Source organism: Crotalus tigris, unplaced genomic scaffold (genome assembly GCF_016545835.1).
Source record: "Crotalus tigris isolate CLP2741 ecotype Arizona unplaced genomic scaffold, ASM1654583v1 scf7180000017644.4837335, whole genome shotgun sequence".
NCBI classification, from domain to species: domain Eukaryota; kingdom Metazoa; phylum Chordata; class Lepidosauria; order Squamata; family Viperidae; genus Crotalus; species Crotalus tigris.
This window is the reverse complement of record NW_024096536.1, coordinates 2747939-2768051: the sequence shown is the minus strand read 5'-3', so window position 1 is coordinate 2768051 and position 20113 is coordinate 2747939. Positions and strand designations below refer to the sequence as shown.

Below are 20113 nucleotides of genomic sequence, written 5' to 3'. Positions count from 1 at the left end.
GGTCCCGCCTTTCTACTGTTCAGCGCTGCTCCCTCACAAGAGGCCCACTGACACGCAGTTTATCTCACCTTACGGGGCGACGCGTGCGTGAAACGAGCGTTCCCCTCGCCGGCCTCCCTCCGCCCCTTTTCAGTCACCTTCTGTCAGTTGGTTAGTCCCGCAATAGCAGCCGCTCTGCTTCCCTTCGGCTTCTCTCTTTTATTTTCTCCAGCGGCCTCACCAGAAAAGGTCGAATTGGTTTTAGGTTTTTTGCAAGCTCCCCTTCCCGTTTCCTCGGCCAATGTCATGGACTCGCCTCCGATGCTGCACTCGGTGAAGCTCTACGTGTACGACCTGTCCAAGGGCATGGCTCGCCGCCTCAGTCCTATCATGCTCGGTAAGAGCAGCAAGTAAGGCATGGAAACCCGCCGCCTCCTCAATTTGTGGGATAAGCTGAGGGGAAAGTGGACGCGGATGGCTAACCGGTCGATACTAACTTACAGGGGAAGAAGCGACCACTCCAGATATGCAGGTCTGCGGGAACAAACGAGCTCTTCCGTCTCTCTCCAGCCTCCTAGACTCCTAGGACTTAAGAGAGTAGCGGGTGAGAAGATGCGGGGTTATTTCCCTTCCCTTTGCTCGCCTGATCCAGGCGATGCGCGGGTCTTTACTGTGCCCGGCCTCTCCCCCCCCCCCCAGCCCGGGCTATGTAAAGGGCGACTTTAAGAGGCCAGATGCCTCTGCCTAGCTTAGAGTCACAACTTTTCCCGCCGACACAAAGGGAGAGGAAGAAATGCTAAGGCCGAAACTCGAAACCAGTCGTTTCCCAGAGTCGTTTAAGGTGCTAAAGGTGGTTAGATGGCAGTTCAAAAAGCCAAAGACACAAGGCGTCTCTTTCGGCATGTTAGAAGGTGTGATAATCAAACCTCACACTTTCATTTTTATAGGCGAATTACAGAGATGACAAAAACAATTATCTCCAGGTAAATAGTATAGTCACTACTGGATAATGATGTCCCTAAACCATTGAAAGTGGCAATTGAATAAGACACTTATTATTATTTTATTAATCAAATTTATATAGCTGCCCATCTCCTCCCAAAGGGGACTCACACAATAATGATAAATAAAACATCAATATAAAACAGATAAAAACATAAAAACTTGCACTCATCATCAATCAAGCTACTATTTCATCAACTCCTGTTGTTGGCATTTTTCATTTACTATTTAAATTTTTGAAAATGTGGCTCTAGTAACGTTCATTGATTATGTCCATATATGTATTGATGATATGGGGATCTTTCTGTAACTAGGCTTACCTTTATCTCTTCCTTTTTCAGTAGATGTTTGCCTTTTTAGTTTTTATTATGACCAACTTTGTGTAAAAGCTCTGCTTGATTTCTCTAATTTTTAAAAGTCTCTTGTTTTCTCATTTGATTATTATCCTTCATTTGTTTGCTTTGCTTATTTAGATATAAATTCTTGCCCTTCTCAGGAATTTGGTGTTTAGATAGGTAATTTTTTTCTGTTGTTGTGGCCTTTTTCTTTTGCCATTTTTCACCTATTTTCAGTCTATAAATAGACATCTTCTTTTGCTTCTGACAGAATGGAATATTTAACAATATGGCAGATTTCTATTAGGATTCTTCAGGGATTCTGTTGAATTTAGTTCATTAAAATATATTTATGTACTCAATTTATATCCCACCTTTTCCAAAGGCAGCCTATATAATGCGCCTTACTCAATTGTTTTCTGTAACAACTTTATGAGATAGACTGGGCTAAGAGAGAGTGAGTGACCTAAAGTCACTCAGTGTGCTTCAGTGACTGAGGTATACTAAAACCAGGGTGCCTCTGTTTCTAATTCAACACCTTAATCCGTAAATACACAGACTCTTATATGAACCTCTTCTTTGATCATCACAGACCATTCCAATGGCATATTGTTGAGATTCATCTTCTTGGCTTGGTCATTTGTCTCCTTTCTTAGTTGAAGTTGGAAGTTCATGATCTGAGCCATAGTCAGCATCATATCTTCTTTTTACTGGCTAAACAGAACTTCATCTGTACTTGCAAAATATGCAGTCAATTTATTCCATTTGGTAACATTTGTGTGTACAGTTGTTTAGATTGGTGAAAAAAGTATTTCTTATGAACATCAAATTATCATGGCAGAATTCTGCTAGTCTGTCCTCTGCCTCATTTTGTATATACCAAGGCCTAATTTCCCACACGACTGGGATTTAGTATTCCAGTAGCCTTTGAAGAAATCACATTTTTTTTTGTTGTATTGACAAGTTATTGCATGTCAGGATACAACTATTCATTATCAGCCTCCTCTTCACCTATGGGATACAGGGATCACCTTAACATTGAACTTCTTAATTGGAACTTGAATTGAAATTCTCCTTTGATTTTTTGAGCTGTAACTTGAATGTTGTTTGCACTGGGTTTAACACTTTTTTTGCTAATAATTATAACTATTTCATTTCTTGTCTGATGTTCTTGTTCACTGTAGAATGTCTGGTGGTTTTTTTTTTTTTTAATGGAAGTGACTTATTCCAACTTTACAGTTTTCTAAGTCCCAGAATGCTTCTGCTCTGATAACATCCAGATGTTTTGGTTCATGATTCTAACATTTTTTGTATCAACTTATTTGTGTGTGTATATATGTGTACAGACACAAACAGAGAGAGAGAGAAAAAAAAGAGAGAGAGAAATATATATTTGCAAGATCAAACTTGTCTTTTGTCTCTGAACATACCAGCAGCTGAACATTCTATCAGCCTTAGTCCAGCCACATGATCATCATCAGTGCTACACATAATTGTACTCTACTGTTCCTCTACTGCTATTGTCCTAGTTGTGAATTGCATTTTGTTTTCTTGGTAGAATAGTGGAATGAGTTGCCATTTCTTTCTCCAGTGGATTGTGCTTAATCTGATCACTCAGCTGTGATCTACTGACTGTTACTCCCTTCTGGGAGTATCCACTCCCAACAGTATAGTTCAGTGATGGCAAACCTTTTAGAGACTAAGTGCCCAAACTGCAACCCAAAACCCACTTATGCATCGTCGAGTGCTGGGTGGGCATGGCCCATTGGCTGGGTATGGCTGCAGTGGTAACGGCAGACTGGGTAGGACTAAAAAGTTCAATCAATCAATTCCAACTTTGCAAGATCTTTTTTTTTCCTGTGAGAAGTTGAAATTTAACTTTTTTTGTGTGTGTGCATGGCGGCGGAGGCCTAAAGCGAAAAGGTTTTATAAAACCCAGCTGAAGGCCTAGGACTGAAGCGATGGCGCACGTGCCCACAGAGAGGGCTCTGAGTGCCACCTCTGGCACCCATGCCATAGGTTCGCCACCACTGGTATAGTTCATGTCATAACTGGAATGGACAACCTCATTTACTGCTACAAAGTGATGATCTTTGAAGGGTTAAATCATTTAATTTCATATATGTATTTTAAGTACATAAGATTTAATCAAACTAGTAACTTTAACTACTGGCCTATAATCAGTAACTTTCGTTTGGATGTAGCATAGTAGATCTTTTATTCTTAAAATTAATTTCTGATCACTAAAAGTGGTAACCAGAGCAGCATATGATTTTATATGATCATATAAAATGATTTTGTATCACTGTCAGAATAAAATCATGGAACTGAGAAGAAGCAAACTAAATCATCTTAATACTATTTCCACACTATTGATGGAAGATTATTTTTAATCCATAATATATATCCATTCCCTGTATCTGCAAAGCAGCACTGAACTTAGATATTCATCTTGAGTTTTTAGGTATCCTCAACATACAAATGTGCATTTGCAAGGTAAATGTTTAGCAGTTGAGGGATTCCACAATACTGAAGTCCAAAAAGGATAATTTTTCTTAAAAATTAATTTACTGTTTATCAAAGTGCTGTATTTCTGTTTTTGAAAGAAAGATTCAGTCAATAATGTGTTGAACTTGCACTGTCATTGTGATGAAGAAAAGTGTAACCATAAGAAACTCATTTGAATTTCAACAGAATTGCAAGTACCTCCCACACTGAACTCTGTACTAATTCACAACTGTCAGAAACCATGATGAAAACTGCTTAATTTCACAACGCATGAATAGGCTTAAACATAGTTTCAACTGGGAAACTGAGTACCTAAACCAAGTCAAGTCCAAAAATGCTAGAGAATACCTGGAAGCCTGACACTCAGACAAATCAACCACCAGCAGACACATAGACATAAACAACTTCTGCATGCCATTCAAAAGAGACAATCAAAAAGCCAACTAGGAAACAAAAAGTTTAATACAACTCACCAGCAATCAGCACCTAGATGGGCAGAGATTAACACCAAGATTAACTTTAGGCTAACAATCAAGAAGCAAACAATATCCCAATCAAGGAATTGCCAAATGAGCTAACTATAAATATTAGTCCAGTCAAGGAACCACCAAGACCATTCCCACCAATAGAGATAGGGCAAGCCAGTAGTTTATAAAATGAGAGCAAACTCCATTCCCTACTAGCACTGATGGTGTTACCTAGTTGGGGTTTTTTGTGAGGAAAGAAGAAATATTTATTCCTTAAAGCAAAACAGTTTGCCTTTAGGGGCAAGTTGCTGAGAAATGAGGCACAGCAGTAGATTTTTATAGGGAGAGCTTGTTCAGGGTGCCATGTGCTGATTCTAGGATGACATTTGAGGGGTGTATGTGCGTGTGTATGGGAGGGGTATGTTTATTCTTGTGAGCATGCAGTTCCTCTGGGAGACCTAATTTAATTAACTCTGTGTTTGCAGACTTTATCAGTTAATATGTGGATTCGGTCTGGGTTAGGGTTAGGGTCATCTGCAAGAAAACAACCAAGCTCAAAATACACCAAAGACTCCACAGTACTAGTTAAAGCTAAGTTTTACTTTTATTGGGCATGTTCTATGAGGTTTTTCCTAAGAGTTTTAATTTCCAGATGGGGAGATGTAGAGTTTTAAAAATCATCTTCCCACTTAAAAGCAACTAAACAGAAAATTCAAATACTGCTTAGATTTATGAAGAACCTGTAAAATTCAATTTCATATATATCTCATCAAAAGCACATACCAATATATCCAATAATATCTGCTTCCAGTTCTGTAGAGATAGTATTGAAATGTTCATATATACTGAGAATTGAGCATGGGGGCAATATTCACTTGATGCAATATGTTGCACTGATGATACATCATTTCTAACATATTAGATCAGATGTAAATAAAAAGTAATTCATCAATATGTTTTATTTGATCTAAGAGAAAAAATTACTCTGAATTATCTTATTATTAATATAGATATTATGAATCAACTTTACATATTACATACGCCTGCCATACTTTAAGAATCTTCAAGAAAAAGAAAAAAGGTGTTCTCACAGGTTTTTAAGAAAATGAGGTAGTTAATCTTCTGAGCTCTTTCTAAGAAAACTAATTTAGAAAGGGTATGTGTAACTCAAAAATGGTGTACTTTTCATGAAGATTAATATATAGTACTTTTATCAGCATAAAGCTTGAGTACACATGTCAACTGGACTGAAGATAGCAAATATAGTATCTCCTTTATTGCTTTAGAAAGTTACAATATTTTAAAGACTGTATATGAAATTATGTAAGGAAATGTGAATTATGATAAGTAAATGGTCACAATAAATGAATTTGCTGATACTTATTGCTTTCTTCTTTTATATACAGGTAAGCAACTAGAGGGCATCTGGTAAGTAACTAGTCAAAATTAATTGGAATGTTTGTACTATGGGAGATCCCTACTGTTATGCTCTACATAATTTACATAGTGTGGTCAAGGGATTAAAAATTAACAAAGAGATCTAATTATTTTGATGTAGTTACAGTCAGTGCAAATAATAATAATCAGAAAGAAGTAGGGCCAGTGGGGAACAAAAAAAGTCCCTGAACTCAATCATTCAAGACCTGGTCATCTCACGTCTGGACTACTGTAATGCACTCCACATGGGTGTATTCTTGAAGACAATTCAGAATCATCAACTGGTGCAGAGTGCGGCAGTACAGGCAGTTCTTGAGGGCCCTAGGATGGCCCATGTTACACCATTGCTCCATGAGCTGCTCTGGCTGCCAGTTTGCTTCTGGGTACAATTCAAGATGTTATCATATTTAAAGCCCTGCATAGCATGGGTCCATGTTACTTGAGGAACTATCTCACCCCCTAGGTCTGGCCCTCCCCACCTGCTGTGGGCCTCAACAATCAAGGAATTCTAGCTGGCGGGTTCCAGCAGAAGGGCCTTCTGTGCCATGGCTCCTGCCCTTTGGAACATCTTACCCCTGAGGTGAGATTGGCTCCCACCTAACCCTCTGACCTTCCATAAGGGCCTGAAGACCTGGCTCTGCCAGATGGCTTGGGATCCCAATAGGGGAGCATCACACCAGAGGTGTTTGATGAATTAAGAAGCAATCTCAGCTCCTCCTCTTGGTGCACCCTGTTCCCTCCCTCCCCATCTTTTAACTATAATTTTAACTATAAATATTTTTATTGTCATTTCCATGTTTATTTTTTTAAAATATTTTTTTTATTATTTTAATTGGTTTTAATATTGTAACTGCCCAGAATCAATTTGATATGAGATGGGTGGCAAAATAAATAAATAAATAAATAAATACACCCCTTCCCCAAACACATTAATAGGAGCAAGCATTTGTCATAAAATGCTGATTGACTGCTGGAGGCAAGAGGTAAAAGTTAAAGGAAGAAGAATGAACTGGGAATGTCTGAAATTCTGAACATTCTGCAGTGTTACATAGGTAAGACAAAACATTTTGTCTAAAGGCAGATGAGACTAAATATTCTGTTTGCATTTGTATTACCCTTGATAAACTGTTAGGTTACATACTGGCTAGAGATTTAGTCTTTCTTTTAACCTGCTGTTTCTTTATTCTCAGGCACACCTCCATAGTTGCCCACAGGGATGAATTCTTCTATGGTAGTGGGGGAATTTCAAGTTGTCCACCTGTAAGTTTACAGGCATTTGAGAAGTTATTCCAGTTTTTTTCTCCTTTACTCAGTTGATTTCAATTCATTTTGTATTTTTTGAAATTAGTATTACCATTCTTACATAGGAAAATCATAAGCGTCAGCGTCACCTGTAAAATCACAAGAACTTAGAAATGAAAAAACTAAACAAAGTTTTGACCAAAATGTGTAAGAGTAGATGACAAATGAAAATTTAAAGCAAAAAAACAGATTATTATTATTATCCTGGCTTTCTATCAAGAGGACATTTTAAAAAAATAAATACAATAAGATATTATAAAAAAAAAATAGGGATTACCCAAATGTCTTGCTGATTGATGTAAAAGACAAAACATTAACTAGTTTTGCAGTCCTAGTAATGATAGTAATGAGATGGGGCCTCCATCAGAATTGAGGACAGCGAATTAGTTTGCGGAAACAAGACAAACTCTGAAAAGAATGGGTAGGTGTACATGAAAAACACCTAGAGACAGCCAACCCTTCCCCCCCCCCCCAAGCTTCTGTTGCCTGGATGATTGTCTCACATTACCTTGCTCTGCGTTTTGTACAATAATTGTTGCTTTGAATATTAAGTAATCTTTTCAACTCTGCAAAACTTGGTTTAAATCAAAGATATTTCTTTCTGAATCTGATTTCTTAATGCAATTATGAGTCAAGCAGTGCTGATTTTAATTTAGCCATATACAATGGGTTTTTATCTACTGAAAAAAAATTAAGAGACTTATCTGACTTACCTTAACTGACAAACTAAAGTCCTGGTCCCTCTTCTAAAGCCACTATATTTCTCTTCTGTAAAGCAAGATGTGGGGGGACTCACATCTCTATCAGAAGCAAACGTGTTTTCCTGCTAGTCCAAGTCTGCAGATTAAGAGGTTATATGAGGATCCTTTGAAATATTACTGTCAGTTTTACTACCAGCAGTGATAACAGATGTGAGTAAATTCTGGAAATTTCCAGTTGATGTGAGCAAATTGTGAAAGTTGCAGAAAGTTTTCAGCTTAAATTATTCTATAAAAGATACTGAGAAATTTTTGTGATGATTTAGTAACCCAATGAATGCAAATTTTGTAGGGTGGAACACTGCTTGGGCCTCCAGATTCTATTGTAGATCTGGGATATACTGAAGTTTCAGAAGACCTCTTCTTAGAATATTTGTCCTCATTGGGGGAATCTATATTCCGGTGAGACTCTGCTGTTTAGTTTCTATTCTAATATTCTGTGAAGGGAATACTTTATTAGAATTCTTTTAATATTTTATATAAATTTTATGTAAAATTCTGAAATTATATAGACACTCTAGATTTGAAATCACCTAAGATATTAGAATATAAGAATAAACTAGGAAGAGTCAGTATACTATGCTGATTACAGTTGATTGTTGTAATGATGTCACTTCTGGATTGATGTATTGTAGAACAGAAGGTTTGTATGAAACAAAATATAGTTAAATAGAAATACAGAAGACTGCTTATTCAGTCATTAATTCAGTTAGCTTTTGATCTGAATGTTGTAATTATGAATTGTTTTTATATGCTTGAACCTTTGAGACTTTTTCTGCGTTACATCTTACTCATGTTCATTCTCTTTGATTTTTGGGTGGATCACAGAGGAGACTCCTATAATCTTTTTGATCATAATTGTAATACATTCAGCAATGAAGTGGCACAATTCTTGACAGGGAGAAAGATCCCTTCCTACATTACAGATCTTCCAGCTGAAGTCCTTGCAACGTAAGTGCAATCTTTTTTTTATATAGTATACCATGTTTATTCTGCCACCTTGCATGCTAACTTTAACAACCATGCCTTCTCAGAATTTTTAAGGGCAAGACAGCTTGGGACAGTGATCTGCCTCCTAGGCTCACCTACAAGCAAATGACACAAGTCCAAACTATATCAACTATATTAAAAAATAAAAAACCAAAAATATTCTTAAATTGGCCACTCTTTTGATGAAGAAAACAGAGAAGTCCCAATTACAGAATATGCTCCCTATTTATATCAGGAACTACATTAACTTCCTTCTGAATTTTTTCCCCCACGTTTTGTCACTACTGGTGGTTATTCAATATACAATAACTTTTACAGACAAAAAAGAGCTTAAGTATATGATTTGGAGGTAAAAAAAACCCTCAGATTAAATCAGCCATAGCATGCAGTCTAAAGTGCAAGAAACATTTTACTGTCATTATACACCGTATTGTGACAGAAATAAAAGCGCAGTAACTCCACCCTTTGCCAAGTAGGTAGGGGTCATGTTTTGGGCTGTAGATAACTGCTATTAAAGCAGCATACAGTGTGTGGGCATCATCATTCACCAAGATGGAGAGGGAAACTTGCATTGTCTGGGACTTCCTACTATTCCTAGAAGTACAATACTAGTTGCAGCATTAATATCTGTCCCAAGATCGTAGACAGGATAATAATTTCCAGGAGTAAAATTGACTTCTTTGATACTAAATTTAAAAGAAGGCTTGTTTCAATTGTTTTTTTTTATGTTTAGAAGCTGCAGGAAAGTGTAGTTTCATTTTTCAGTGATGTGCCATCAAAATCAGCAATCTGCAAAATACGGGGTCCAGATAGTCCTCATTTAACAACAATTTGAAGTTATGGCAGCACTGAATGAATGCTACACCCAGTCCCCCAAGGTACAGCTGTTGCAGTGCCATTGCAGTCACATTTGGCAATCCACCCACACTTACAACCACAGGGAGGTATCAGCCGCTTCCCCAACTCTTCCTTTTGGACACCTTGCCTGGCAGCACTTCTTGGTGATGGCGGTAGGCACTGAAGTAGAGGCCTAGGAAGCTCCAATATTTTAAGCTGATCACAGTCATCCCTGGGCCTCTACTTAATTACGAGCACCACCAGTTCTGCCACTGCTCCTCATTTAACAACTGGTGGGATTCAATTCATGAGGGCACCAGAATTTCCATCGCTAAACAATGTAGTCATGTCATGTAATGCTTTACAACCATATTGGTTGCTATCGCAAATTCTAGTCCCAATTATTATTATTAACCAAAGGCCACCTGTATGCAAAAACAAAAAAGGACTCTGTGGACTGCCCACCTCTTCCCCTAATATATTGAATATATTCTTAGGGCACACCTCTTCAATGTGCTTAGCAGAGCAATTCAGTATCTAATGCTGTGGAACTATGAAGCAAAGAAACACAAAGCCCTCAGAAAAAAAGAAAACAAAAATAAAAATTCCATATCTAGGTTCTGTGCTATTATAAAGAAGGTTTTGGATTGGCTTTTCTTCATCCTGCTTATATAGGTTCATTTCCCCATATGTCTCTTAAGGATTGTACTATAAATAGCCAGTTTCTCACCAAGGTTCTTAGGTGTCTTGTTTTTAAGTTTAATAATTTTGGTTACAGAGGATTTTGAAAACTTAAACTCTTCTCCCATGCTTCTTACTGTCACAGACCATTTGGACAAGCATTACGACCACTTCTTGACTCCATCCAGATCCAGCCACCTGGAGGAAATACTTTTAGCAGACATAATGGACAGAGCTAGCAAACACATGAAAAATATCTCAATTCACAAGGGCATTTCTTTTTAAAACTCTACTGTATTAGATACCTATCTTATAAATTCATGCCATGGTTCAAAAGTGGCATTTTGGACTTGATAGGGAGAATATTTATTGAATTGCATGTCATGTGGTGATATCAGAAGAAATATGGTCATAAAATCAAATAATGTATTTGCTTATTAAATTTGTTTTTGTCTTGGTTCACTTTTTTAACAATCCCCTACTGAGAAAGTAGAAATTAGGAAATCCACCTGCACAAACTAAAGTAATGGTTATCTTAGCCATTTCTTCCCAAATGTACTAATTTCATTACCATTGTTGCAATATTTTCTAACCTCAAAGTTGTAAATTTAACAATATTAAAAAATAAGCTTGAACATGCTTTAATTTTTTATAGGAGAAAAAAACTAAAAACATTCACTGAGAAATTATTTTGAGTCATACTTCTTAAACAGAAAATATAAGCCAGTCTGCAATAGAAATAAATATACACAGTAATAGATTTCTAAGTGAGGATTGTTGATGCCAAAATAACCCTCTATTGCAGTGGTTCTCAACCTTTTTAATGCCGCGACCCCCAACCAGTCGTAAGTCGAGGACTACTCAACTGGTGCAGCACCGTTTGCAGAATGGGACTTTTGGCGGGCTCAGCAGGGCAGAGACAGCCTGGACAATTCCTATTGGCTTTTGAAAGCCAATAGAATTAGACTCTATTCAAGAGAGTCTATTCTATTGGCTTTCAAAAGCCAATAGAATAAAAGGGAGTAGCACAGCTAAGGAAAAGGGGGAAAAAAATGGCGGACTGCGTTGTTTGGTGACCCCTGTGAAATGGTCATTCGACCCCAAATGGGGTCCCGACCCACAGGTTGAGAACCACTGCTCTATTGCTTATTTTGAAAATTTGATCTTTTCAATACCAGATAGAATAGCCTTAACCCTTGTGCTATGTTAATCTTTTGTATGTTAAAAAAAATGTACAATGGGTAGAAATGAAGGTCTTACTGTAAGCAGTGACACCATATTTTAAGGAAGGCGAAATTAATGTGACTAATACAACAAATAACTGATATAATTTTCAAAAATCATGCAATGTACGACTTTCAGATTAATAGATAAGTAATTTTCAATTCTAGAAGTACATCCAAAATCAATGTTAAGACCTATTATTTAAGTCTGAATTTTTAAATCTATAAATATAGTTGTATTGGTTATATCCATTCCTATAAACACCCTCTTCTCCATATGCTAACATCCAGGTTGAATGAGGAGCATCTTGTAGCTGTTTTTTTTAAAACAACAAAAATTATTTATTTAACCAGGTTTTGGGCCCACTTTATTTTTTCCTGTAAATACTTGAATTTACAGGACACTAGAATCAGTTTGAGGAGCAAACAAGTATAATATGCCTTTCTTTATTCTCTGCTGAGCATGATTAAGAAAGTATTATATGGCAATGACAACTACTCTCTGAGAAAACACACACACAGATACCTTTCCCTCAATGTCAGGCTTTCATTATATTAAATTTTTATTAATTAAATTGGATTTTTTTCAGAAACTAGAAGTTCTGTGAACTTTTCCTTTGAGAGGCTATTAATTTGTCTCTACTTTCTCCTAATACTTGGTAAGAACATAGAAAATCTGCTAATACTCAGAGATAATATTCACTTGTACAATATATCAACTATAAAATACAAACCTAATAAAGTAACTACAGTAGATTGTAGTCCAAATATTTTAGTCCCCTTTTTTAAATACAAACTTTGGAAAGATTATGTGATGGACCACAAGCCCCGTTATCTATAAACATTACAGGACAGCTTGCTGGAATTTGGTGCTCAAAGATGCTGTACTAGTGGTGCCAGATGAGAAAGGCTGTTTAAGTTTAAGCTCAGAAAAATTCTTGGTAGGGAAAATAAGTTTTCCTTCCTTTGAAAAAATAGAAGATTCTGAGTGAATAGAACAGTAGAGGAATGAGAAAGAATGCTTCATTGATTCCATGCTTTTGAAATGCCTCAGAACTTTTGTGTTGAATTTTCAGATTGCAATCTGATAACAAAATATTTTTCTATTACATAAGTATTTTATACCTATATTGATTATTGCAACACAGAAAGAATTGGAATTACAGTGAATATAGTTCTGAATGTTCTTTCGATATGACATAACTGTACCTGCTTTTAGAACCACATCTCTTCTTTATCACAATTATTGTGGATGTGTGGTAGAGAAGAACTGCTGATATAAAATATAACATTTCTAAAATTTTAGTCCATAACATATTGGAAGCATTGGCTGATTAGAATAACTTGATTTCTTAAAAGCTACATCCAAAACACACATACTTCCTTGTAAGCTCCAAGATGTCATGCATTCTAGTAAACCTGTTTTGAATTGTAGTTTTAATAATCTAATTCATTGCTTTTTCATGTGTAATTTTTTATCATTCTTTCTGTCAATTTTAATGTACATTTCTCCATTTAACTAGTGCATATGAGGATATGGAGAAATTCCTGGTAGTTACTTAATCATATTTTTGGAACTTTCCTTCCTATAACTTTAACAAATGCAAAGTAAACTCATGTTTACTCAGAAATGGTACCATTTTTTCCTACAGGATTTATTCCCAAGCAAGTTTGCAACCCAAGATAGTTGTCTTCTCTAAGAGTAAAAGGAATATTCTACTTTTTGCATTATGATCATGTTGTCCTCTCTGTTACTTCCAGTAAAGAAATGATTCTTTCTCCAGCATGACGGATAGAGAATCCACAAGTGGGTTGTCTTAATCCTCCTGCTCAAATTAGACTAAGTCTGGAAAGTTGCCACGCCTCCTGCTAGGCTAGAGCACTCCAGTTTACGACTTAGTCTCTTGCTCAGCAGACGCGTAAATTGTGCTCCTTTCCAGATTTAGCTGCAGGTTGTATTCTTTCCACTTGTGGATTTTCCTCCTTCATTACCTTAATTGGAAAATCATTGGAATTAATTTGGCTCACTTTCCCTCTAAACCGCCCCTTTGGCACACCACCCTATGGTGCATTCCTTCATCAAGGGGGTGACTAACGCCAAACCACCAGCGGTCCGTCGTTATCCCTCTTGGGACCTACCCCGGGTCTTACAGGCCCTTATCTCGCCACCGTTTGAACCCATAAAGACATGTACACTGCAGCTACTGTCTATGAAGGTGGCTTTCCTCGTAGCGGTCACGTCAGCCAGGCGAATATCTGAGCTGGCTGCCCTCTCCGTTAGAGAGGACCTGTGCGTTTTCCATGCGGACAGGGTGACCTTTTGCCTGGATCCTTCATTTGTCCCCAAGGTTAATTCCTTGTACCACAGGTCCCAGGAGGTGGTGCTTCCTAATTTTTGCCCTCGCCCATCTCATGAACTAGAAAAACGATGGCACACTCTGGACGTTCGGAGGGCCCTGCGATGTTATATCAAATAGACTTCTGCCTTCCGTAAATCCAAGGCACTGTTTGTTTCCTTTCAACCTCTTCCATGGGTCAGAAAGTTTCCTCCTCGACATAGGCAGGTGGATTAGGGCTTGCATTGTGCAAGCATACCAGTCACATTCATTGCCCGTTCCTGGTCGCATCACTGCCCATTCCACCCGCAGGGCTGCTATGTCGGCGGCTTGGGCAACCCAAGCATCTATCGGTGAGATCTGCAGGGCGGTGACTTGGTCTTCACCTTCCTCGTTTATCAAACATTACAAAATAGACAAATTTGCCTCCACAGATGCCTTGTTTGGACGGAGGGTATTACAGCAAGTGGTATCAGCCAGTGGGACACAGGAACAGACTGGTTCCCCCCCTTAGGAACAGCGGGGCTTTGGTATGTCCCACTCATGGATTCTCCATCCATCATGCTGGAGAAGGGGTGTTGTCTTACCTGAACGCCTTTTCTCAGCATGATGATGGAGAATCCACACCCTCCCTTTAGTGTCCGTCAGGTCCTATGTCCAGGGTAGGAGGAGCCTTTGCGTTGGACTATTGTCTGTGCCTCGCCTTCATCGTAAACTGGGGTGCTCTAGCCCAGCAGGAGGCATGGCAACTTTCCAGACTTAGTCTAATTTGAGCAGGAGGATTAAGACAACCCACTCATGGATTCTCCATCATCATGCTGAGAAAAGGCGTTCAGGTAAGACAACGCCCCTTCGCTTTCTGGAATACACTGTAGGCTCTATTTTCAGTGATATGCAATAATACTTAGAACTTCACTGAACAGAGACGTAAAAGAGACTGCATTTCAAACTGGTGTCTCAATTCTAGGATATGAATTATTTGTACTGTATGTTATGTTCCACACTAGGTGACACTATTGACTAAGGTCAGTTCAGAGACAGTAGATCTGCTTTATACTTGTGGAAAAATATAGCTGCATTCATATCTAACATTTTTCCCATCCTTATATTTATAAGTTTACATAAAGTATGAAACGTGCATGTATTTAAATTGATATGCTTTTAATCTGTCAATGGGCATGGAAAGCTGAGCAGTCTGTATATGACAGCAAAGATCTGGCTTAATTAACAGATCTGTCATTTCCAGGAATTCCTTATTGTTCTTGTTTTATAATTAAAATAAACCTTTGTCGGAACCCACTTGAGTTTCTTGTTTTATTTTGGCATTTTTGCCTTCCTATTTATCTTGATAGTTATAATATTTTAGATTATAACTATTATATTTATTATATTGATACAATCAAAGTCCTTTTTATAATCAGTGAAGCACATAGTGACTTCTTTTGATAGTCTTTGGCTTTTTTAATTATCCAGCATGCATCACTAATAATGTTTCATGTTCCTCAGCCTTTTTGAAAGGAAGCTTGAACATCTGGCATTTCCTTTTCTATTCAGGGCTCTAATTTGTATTAGACTGCTAATCTACCTTTAAGGTATCTTGCAGGGGTTGGGTAGGGAAATGCCCTTTATGCATGATGAGTGAGATAGTTATGACCTAAACCAAGGTTATAACCTAAACCAAGGTCAGATGAATGGCTCTGGCTCTGGATTTTCCTGTCTCTGAAAGCATACTTGGCATCTTCAGTACAATAAAAGTTTTTTAATTGCTCAAGATGTACCTCTTCACATAAGCCTTAGGGTCATGCCAGCAGTGCTTAGCTGCTGAATGATAAATATGGTTTATATTATTTATATTAGTACATGTATCAGAAGAGACATTCCAAAATACAGTAGTAACCCAAACTATTTAGAGCAGTTTCAGAATATACATACTACATTCAGTGGGGGGGGGGAGGGAAACATTTTGTCAGAGCATGCACAGTCTTATTGCGCTGAGATAACCCAGGAGTAAACACGGTAAACAGTGGTCTATATTAAATGGTGGTTTATCTTACACTATCTACAATATCATATACCAGGAACAATATACATATACTTGTTACTGCAGCAGTCTCTAACATACAGCAGTTACAGCAGGAAACAAAAGAGAGAGCACACATCTGCAGAGCCTTCCCTTTTATACAAGGCTCTTAAAAGAGATACAGACCCTGCTTGCTCTTAAAGGAACATAGACCCTGCTGAGTCATTCCCAACATTACATCATACATCAGCTGGTTAGCTTCTAAATCGGGTTCTCAACCTTGGCAACTTTAAGACTTGTGAACTTCAACTCCCAGAATTCCTCAGCCAGCAAACTGGCTGAGGAATTCTGGGAGTTGAAGTCCACAAGTCTTAAAGTTGCCAAGGTTGAGAACCCGTTCTAAATCGTCATCTTGACATATTTTCACAATTCTATACAACAAATGGAAGCTGCAAAGTCACCCAGAATTCTGTAATTTATCTAATGCTCGAATTGAATCGTGTATACCTATATAATTCCCATGATCAACAAATCCATTTCCTTTAAAGACCAGAATATCAAAGGTACTCCTAATTTGGAATAATTCAGCTGGAAAGTATTTTATGGCCAGGAAACTATAAATTCTAGTCCCACTTTAGACATGAAAGCTGGAAGGGTGATTTTGGGCCAGTCACTCTCACCTCAATAGAGTTGTGGGAAAATAAGAAGAAAAAGGATTATTTGTATGTTTTTCACCTTAAATCAGTGGTGGCGAACCTATGGCACACGTGCCAGAGGTGGCACTCAGAGCCCTCTCTGTGGACACATGCGCCATGCCCCGGAGATGGCAACCATCCCTCTGCAACCAGCCGCCCACTAACTCGCTGAGGTCCCACATGGCCAGATGCATCACAGCACCCATGCGCTCGCTCGCCTCACCCTGCAGGACAAGCCTCTTGCTCACCGCCCCACCTCCCAGAGACCCCCTGGATCTCCCCCAATCCTGCCTGGCCCCCACACGCGTCCCTCCCCACAAGCAACATTGAGGTGATCATGGCCACCTTGGCTACACCCACCCAGTCTGCCATGACCACCACAGCCACACCCACCTGGCACCCGGCGATAAATAAGTGGGTTTTGGGATGCAGTTTGGGCACTTGGTCTCTAAAAGGTTCGCCATCACTGCCTTAAATTATTTATAAAAATAAGAAAAGCAGGGTTTAAAAATCTAATGTCTTCAGTCAAGTTAAGCTTTTTTTTTTTACCAATATCTGAGATACCGCCTTTGCCCATTCATCCACAACTGACCTAAAATCTGGGTAGCTGCAGCAGCTACATTTGCCAGGAAAATATTAGGGAGCAATGAATTTGTTTAGTTTCTAGTTGATTACCCATCTGGACATTGACCAAAACTTCAAGCAAGGCTGCTTGTAATCTATTTTTATTTCTCAAGTTCTGTAGTTGGATCATTCAAACAGAAACCCACTCAGAACAAGCAAAAGCCATTTGGTAGGCAAAGGGGCCCCACATGTGTAAGCTTGCAAACATGTACATCCCTGTGCAGCTGCATACAGAAAATCTAGCAGTCAATAGGTGAACTGTAAATACAGCAGCAGCTATGCAGACAGCCACCTTACATGAGCTCTAGGTATAAGGTAGCAGCACTGATAAATCCCAATGAACAGAACCAGTTCTTACTTAAAAGGATCACATTTCTCCTGCGTATCACAATTCATCATGTTGTGACTGTGATCTCAAAGGATACCTCATTTAAGGATAAAGGTTATTATGGAAACCAGCCCAACCCGTAAGCTGAGGCAAAGAGATGCTTTGCTTTGTAACCCACTATTGTTTTTCTTCCTATTCAGTTGCGGTAGGATATTAATGCAATAAATGAATAAAATTATAATCCTGCCTTACAGCCCACAGGGATTAATCAAGAACCCTAATGCATAGAAATAAATTAAGTTCATCTCATCTTCCTGCTCAGTCTAGATCTGGGCAATAAATGCAAGGTTGTGCTCAGAACAGTGCACTCAGTTGTCTCAGAAACAATTTGTCAGTTTTTCCCATCTTACATAAGGGGAATTTTGATATCAAAACTGGATCAGAAATTCCATAGAAATGTATCTAGAAATTAAAGATTTGTTTCAGAAACCACAGAGTATTACATCTTCTCTGAAGTCCCCAATCTACTGTTCTTCCTTTTAATAATTTCATCCCATCTTCTGCTTTCACAGCCAGTGAACACATATTAAAACTTACCTTTCAGATTCTGTTCTTTCTTTTGCATCATTAAATGTAGTCCAAGATATGGTAGCTGGGAATAAAGCTAGGAAATAGATCTTTATATAATCTTGGGTCTTCCACATTAAAGTGATAAAAGTGGTGTGTTGTTTGTTTCTCCTAGGTTACACAGGAGCAAAGGGATCAGGGTGTGTCATTAAGCGGCTGGTTGCCATACACAGTCAGATTCCTGGGGACTGTTTTGCCATCTAACAAAAACATACTGTTTCTTAATTAAAGAGGAATAAACATTAACTGTTAGGTTTAAAATAGTTATAATTCATCCTTGCTATAGATAGTAGCTTATGCTTGTTTTTTTAAGGGTCAGCCAGAAAAATTTAAAGCTCCAGATTTTAAGATGTTTGTAGGCTTGATGAACTGATCTTTTAAATAAAAAGTTAGAATTTCCTAATATTCTTTTCACCAAAAATAATTAAGTGGTATATGCTAATCTTCTGCCTTAGCCCAGAAATATGATTAAACTGGAAATTTAGTGTGAAGACTTGCTATGTTCCAGATGTCATTGATTTTGCCTTATATTGAAAGCAAAGCAATTGCATTGATCAACAATCCATTTACCACGATCTGAGTTCAACTTTGTGTCTTGAGCTTTATCTATGTTTCAGTATGCTGTCTGTGAATTTGTTTCATTTTTTTAAAAAAACTTCCTGCAGTTCACCATTTCTCAAGACTATGTAGAGAAAGTTCTTAAAGAACAACATATTGTAATGTGGAATATTAATGTAATGAACGACCTTGACAAATGCTTTTTAAAATTGGAATTTTAATTCTAAGGCACCACTATTGTTTTCTACCTTCTACAGTGCAACATTTTGCCAAAAAGAATTAACATATTGAAATAAAAAATCCCAAACGTATATACTTTTGTCACTTTTTGGTGGATCATACACAAAGATATTATCCCTCTGTATAGTTTGGATTTTTCTTCCATGGATCAACAAAGTTGTTTTTATTTTGTATATTGAAAGATGCAGATGTATGTGCAATGGTTCCGCAAGAGCAGTATTTATGCCAAATATTCCTGTCTGACAATTTCAGGGCTTTGATCTACAATGATGTTGTGCAGCTTGCAAGTATCGATGATCTATATCCCAAAGATGCTTTTCAGAGGCAACTGGACTTTCTTGCAATAATAATAATAATAATAATAATAATAATAATAATAATAATAATAATAATAATAATAATAATAATAATAATAATAATAAGGTTGGAAGGGACTTTGGAGGTCATCGAGTCCAACCCCCTGCTCAGGCAGGAAACCCTACACCATTTCGGACAAATGACTGTCTAATCTCTTCTTAAAAACTTCCAGCGTTGGAGCATTCACCGCTTCTGGAGGCAGATTGTTCCATTGGTTAATTGTTCTAACTGTCAGGAAGTTTCTCCTTAGTTCTAGGTTGCTTGTCTCCTTGATTAGTTTCCATCCGTTGCTTCTTGTCCTGCTTTCAGGTGTTTTGGAGAATAGCTTGACTCCCTCTTCTTTGTGGCAGCCCCTGAGATATTGGAACACTGCTGTCATGTCCCCCCTTGTCCTTCTCTTCATTAAACTAGATATACCCAATTCCAGAAGTTCCTTACATGTTTTAGCCCCTGGCTTCTCATGCAAGAAGCTTCTTCAGAGAAGTGAAATGTCTTCAAGGAAAAACAAGAAAGTCCAGTTACCTCTTGAAAAAGCATCTTTGGGACAACTATGGCCTGGATGACTGAGAATCTCCATAGACGTTTATCAATGATCTAATTAGTAACTGAAAATGAAATGCTCTAGTTCATTAATTAAATCAGCATAAATGGAATATTCTTGTAAACAATACTCAACTCTTCAAGTCCTATGCATTCCAACAATTTTTATGTTGCCTAATATTTATATTAGATTACACTGAATAACTGTGTGTCGCTGTGGGGCATCCGTAATAGACTTGGCTAGAGCCGAAACTGGGCAGGACCTGTAG

General features: G+C 37.9%; 2 protein-coding genes across 9 annotated transcripts in view; one reads left to right on the top strand and one right to left on the bottom strand.

The window, feature by feature from the left end:
- The window catches only part of XRCC6 (X-ray repair cross complementing 6), a 37364-nt gene extending 19101 nt beyond the window's left edge, over positions 1-18263 (bottom strand). Inside the window, exons 1-2 of one of the 4 annotated variants that reach the window (XM_039335572.1) lie at positions 18120-18252; positions 481-567 (exon numbers count right to left, since the gene is read on the bottom strand). The gene's annotated coding sequence lies outside the window, so the exon portion shown is untranslated. Of the gene's footprint in view, positions 1-68; positions 274-480; positions 568-18119 lie in introns of those variants that run through there. The other 3 variants (XM_039335571.1, XM_039335573.1, XM_039335570.1) reach the window with 3 other exon arrangements.
- Positions 256-11218, top strand: DESI1 (desumoylating isopeptidase 1). Of its 5 annotated transcripts, none has more exons than XM_039335579.1 (7): positions 261-376; positions 5698-5719; positions 6192-6308; positions 6919-6988; positions 8081-8190; positions 8617-8739; positions 10442-11218. In XM_039335579.1, the coding sequence occupies exons 3-7, from the start codon at positions 6274-6276 to the stop codon at positions 10533-10535; spliced, it is 432 nt and encodes a 143-aa protein (XP_039191513.1). In that variant the 5' UTR covers positions 261-376; positions 5698-5719; positions 6192-6273; the 3' UTR covers positions 10536-11218. The 5 variants fall into 5 exon arrangements, with proteins under 5 accessions (XP_039191512.1, XP_039191513.1, XP_039191511.1 ...); XM_039335580.1 differs by lacking the exon at positions 261-376 and adding an exon at positions 564-583; XM_039335578.1 differs by lacking the exon at positions 6192-6308 and having other exon boundaries at positions 256-376.
- Positions 18264-20113: the final 1850 nt, after the last annotated feature.

What these genes read in the sequence shown, in the direction of transcription:
- DESI1 (XM_039335576.1), top strand. Translation starts at nt 397, where the DNA reads ATGGAAACCCGCCGCCTCCTCAATTTGTGGGATAAGCTGAGGGGAAAG. An exon ending in AAGCAACTAGAGGGCATCTG is followed by an intron (nt 5,720 to 6,918) that starts GTAAGTAACTAG and finishes CTTTATTCTCAG; the next exon opens with GCACACCTCCATAGTTGCCC. An exon ending in TTGGGGGAATCTATATTCCG is followed by an intron (nt 8,191 to 8,616) that starts GTGAGACTCTGC and finishes GGTGGATCACAG; the next exon opens with AGGAGACTCCTATAATCTTT.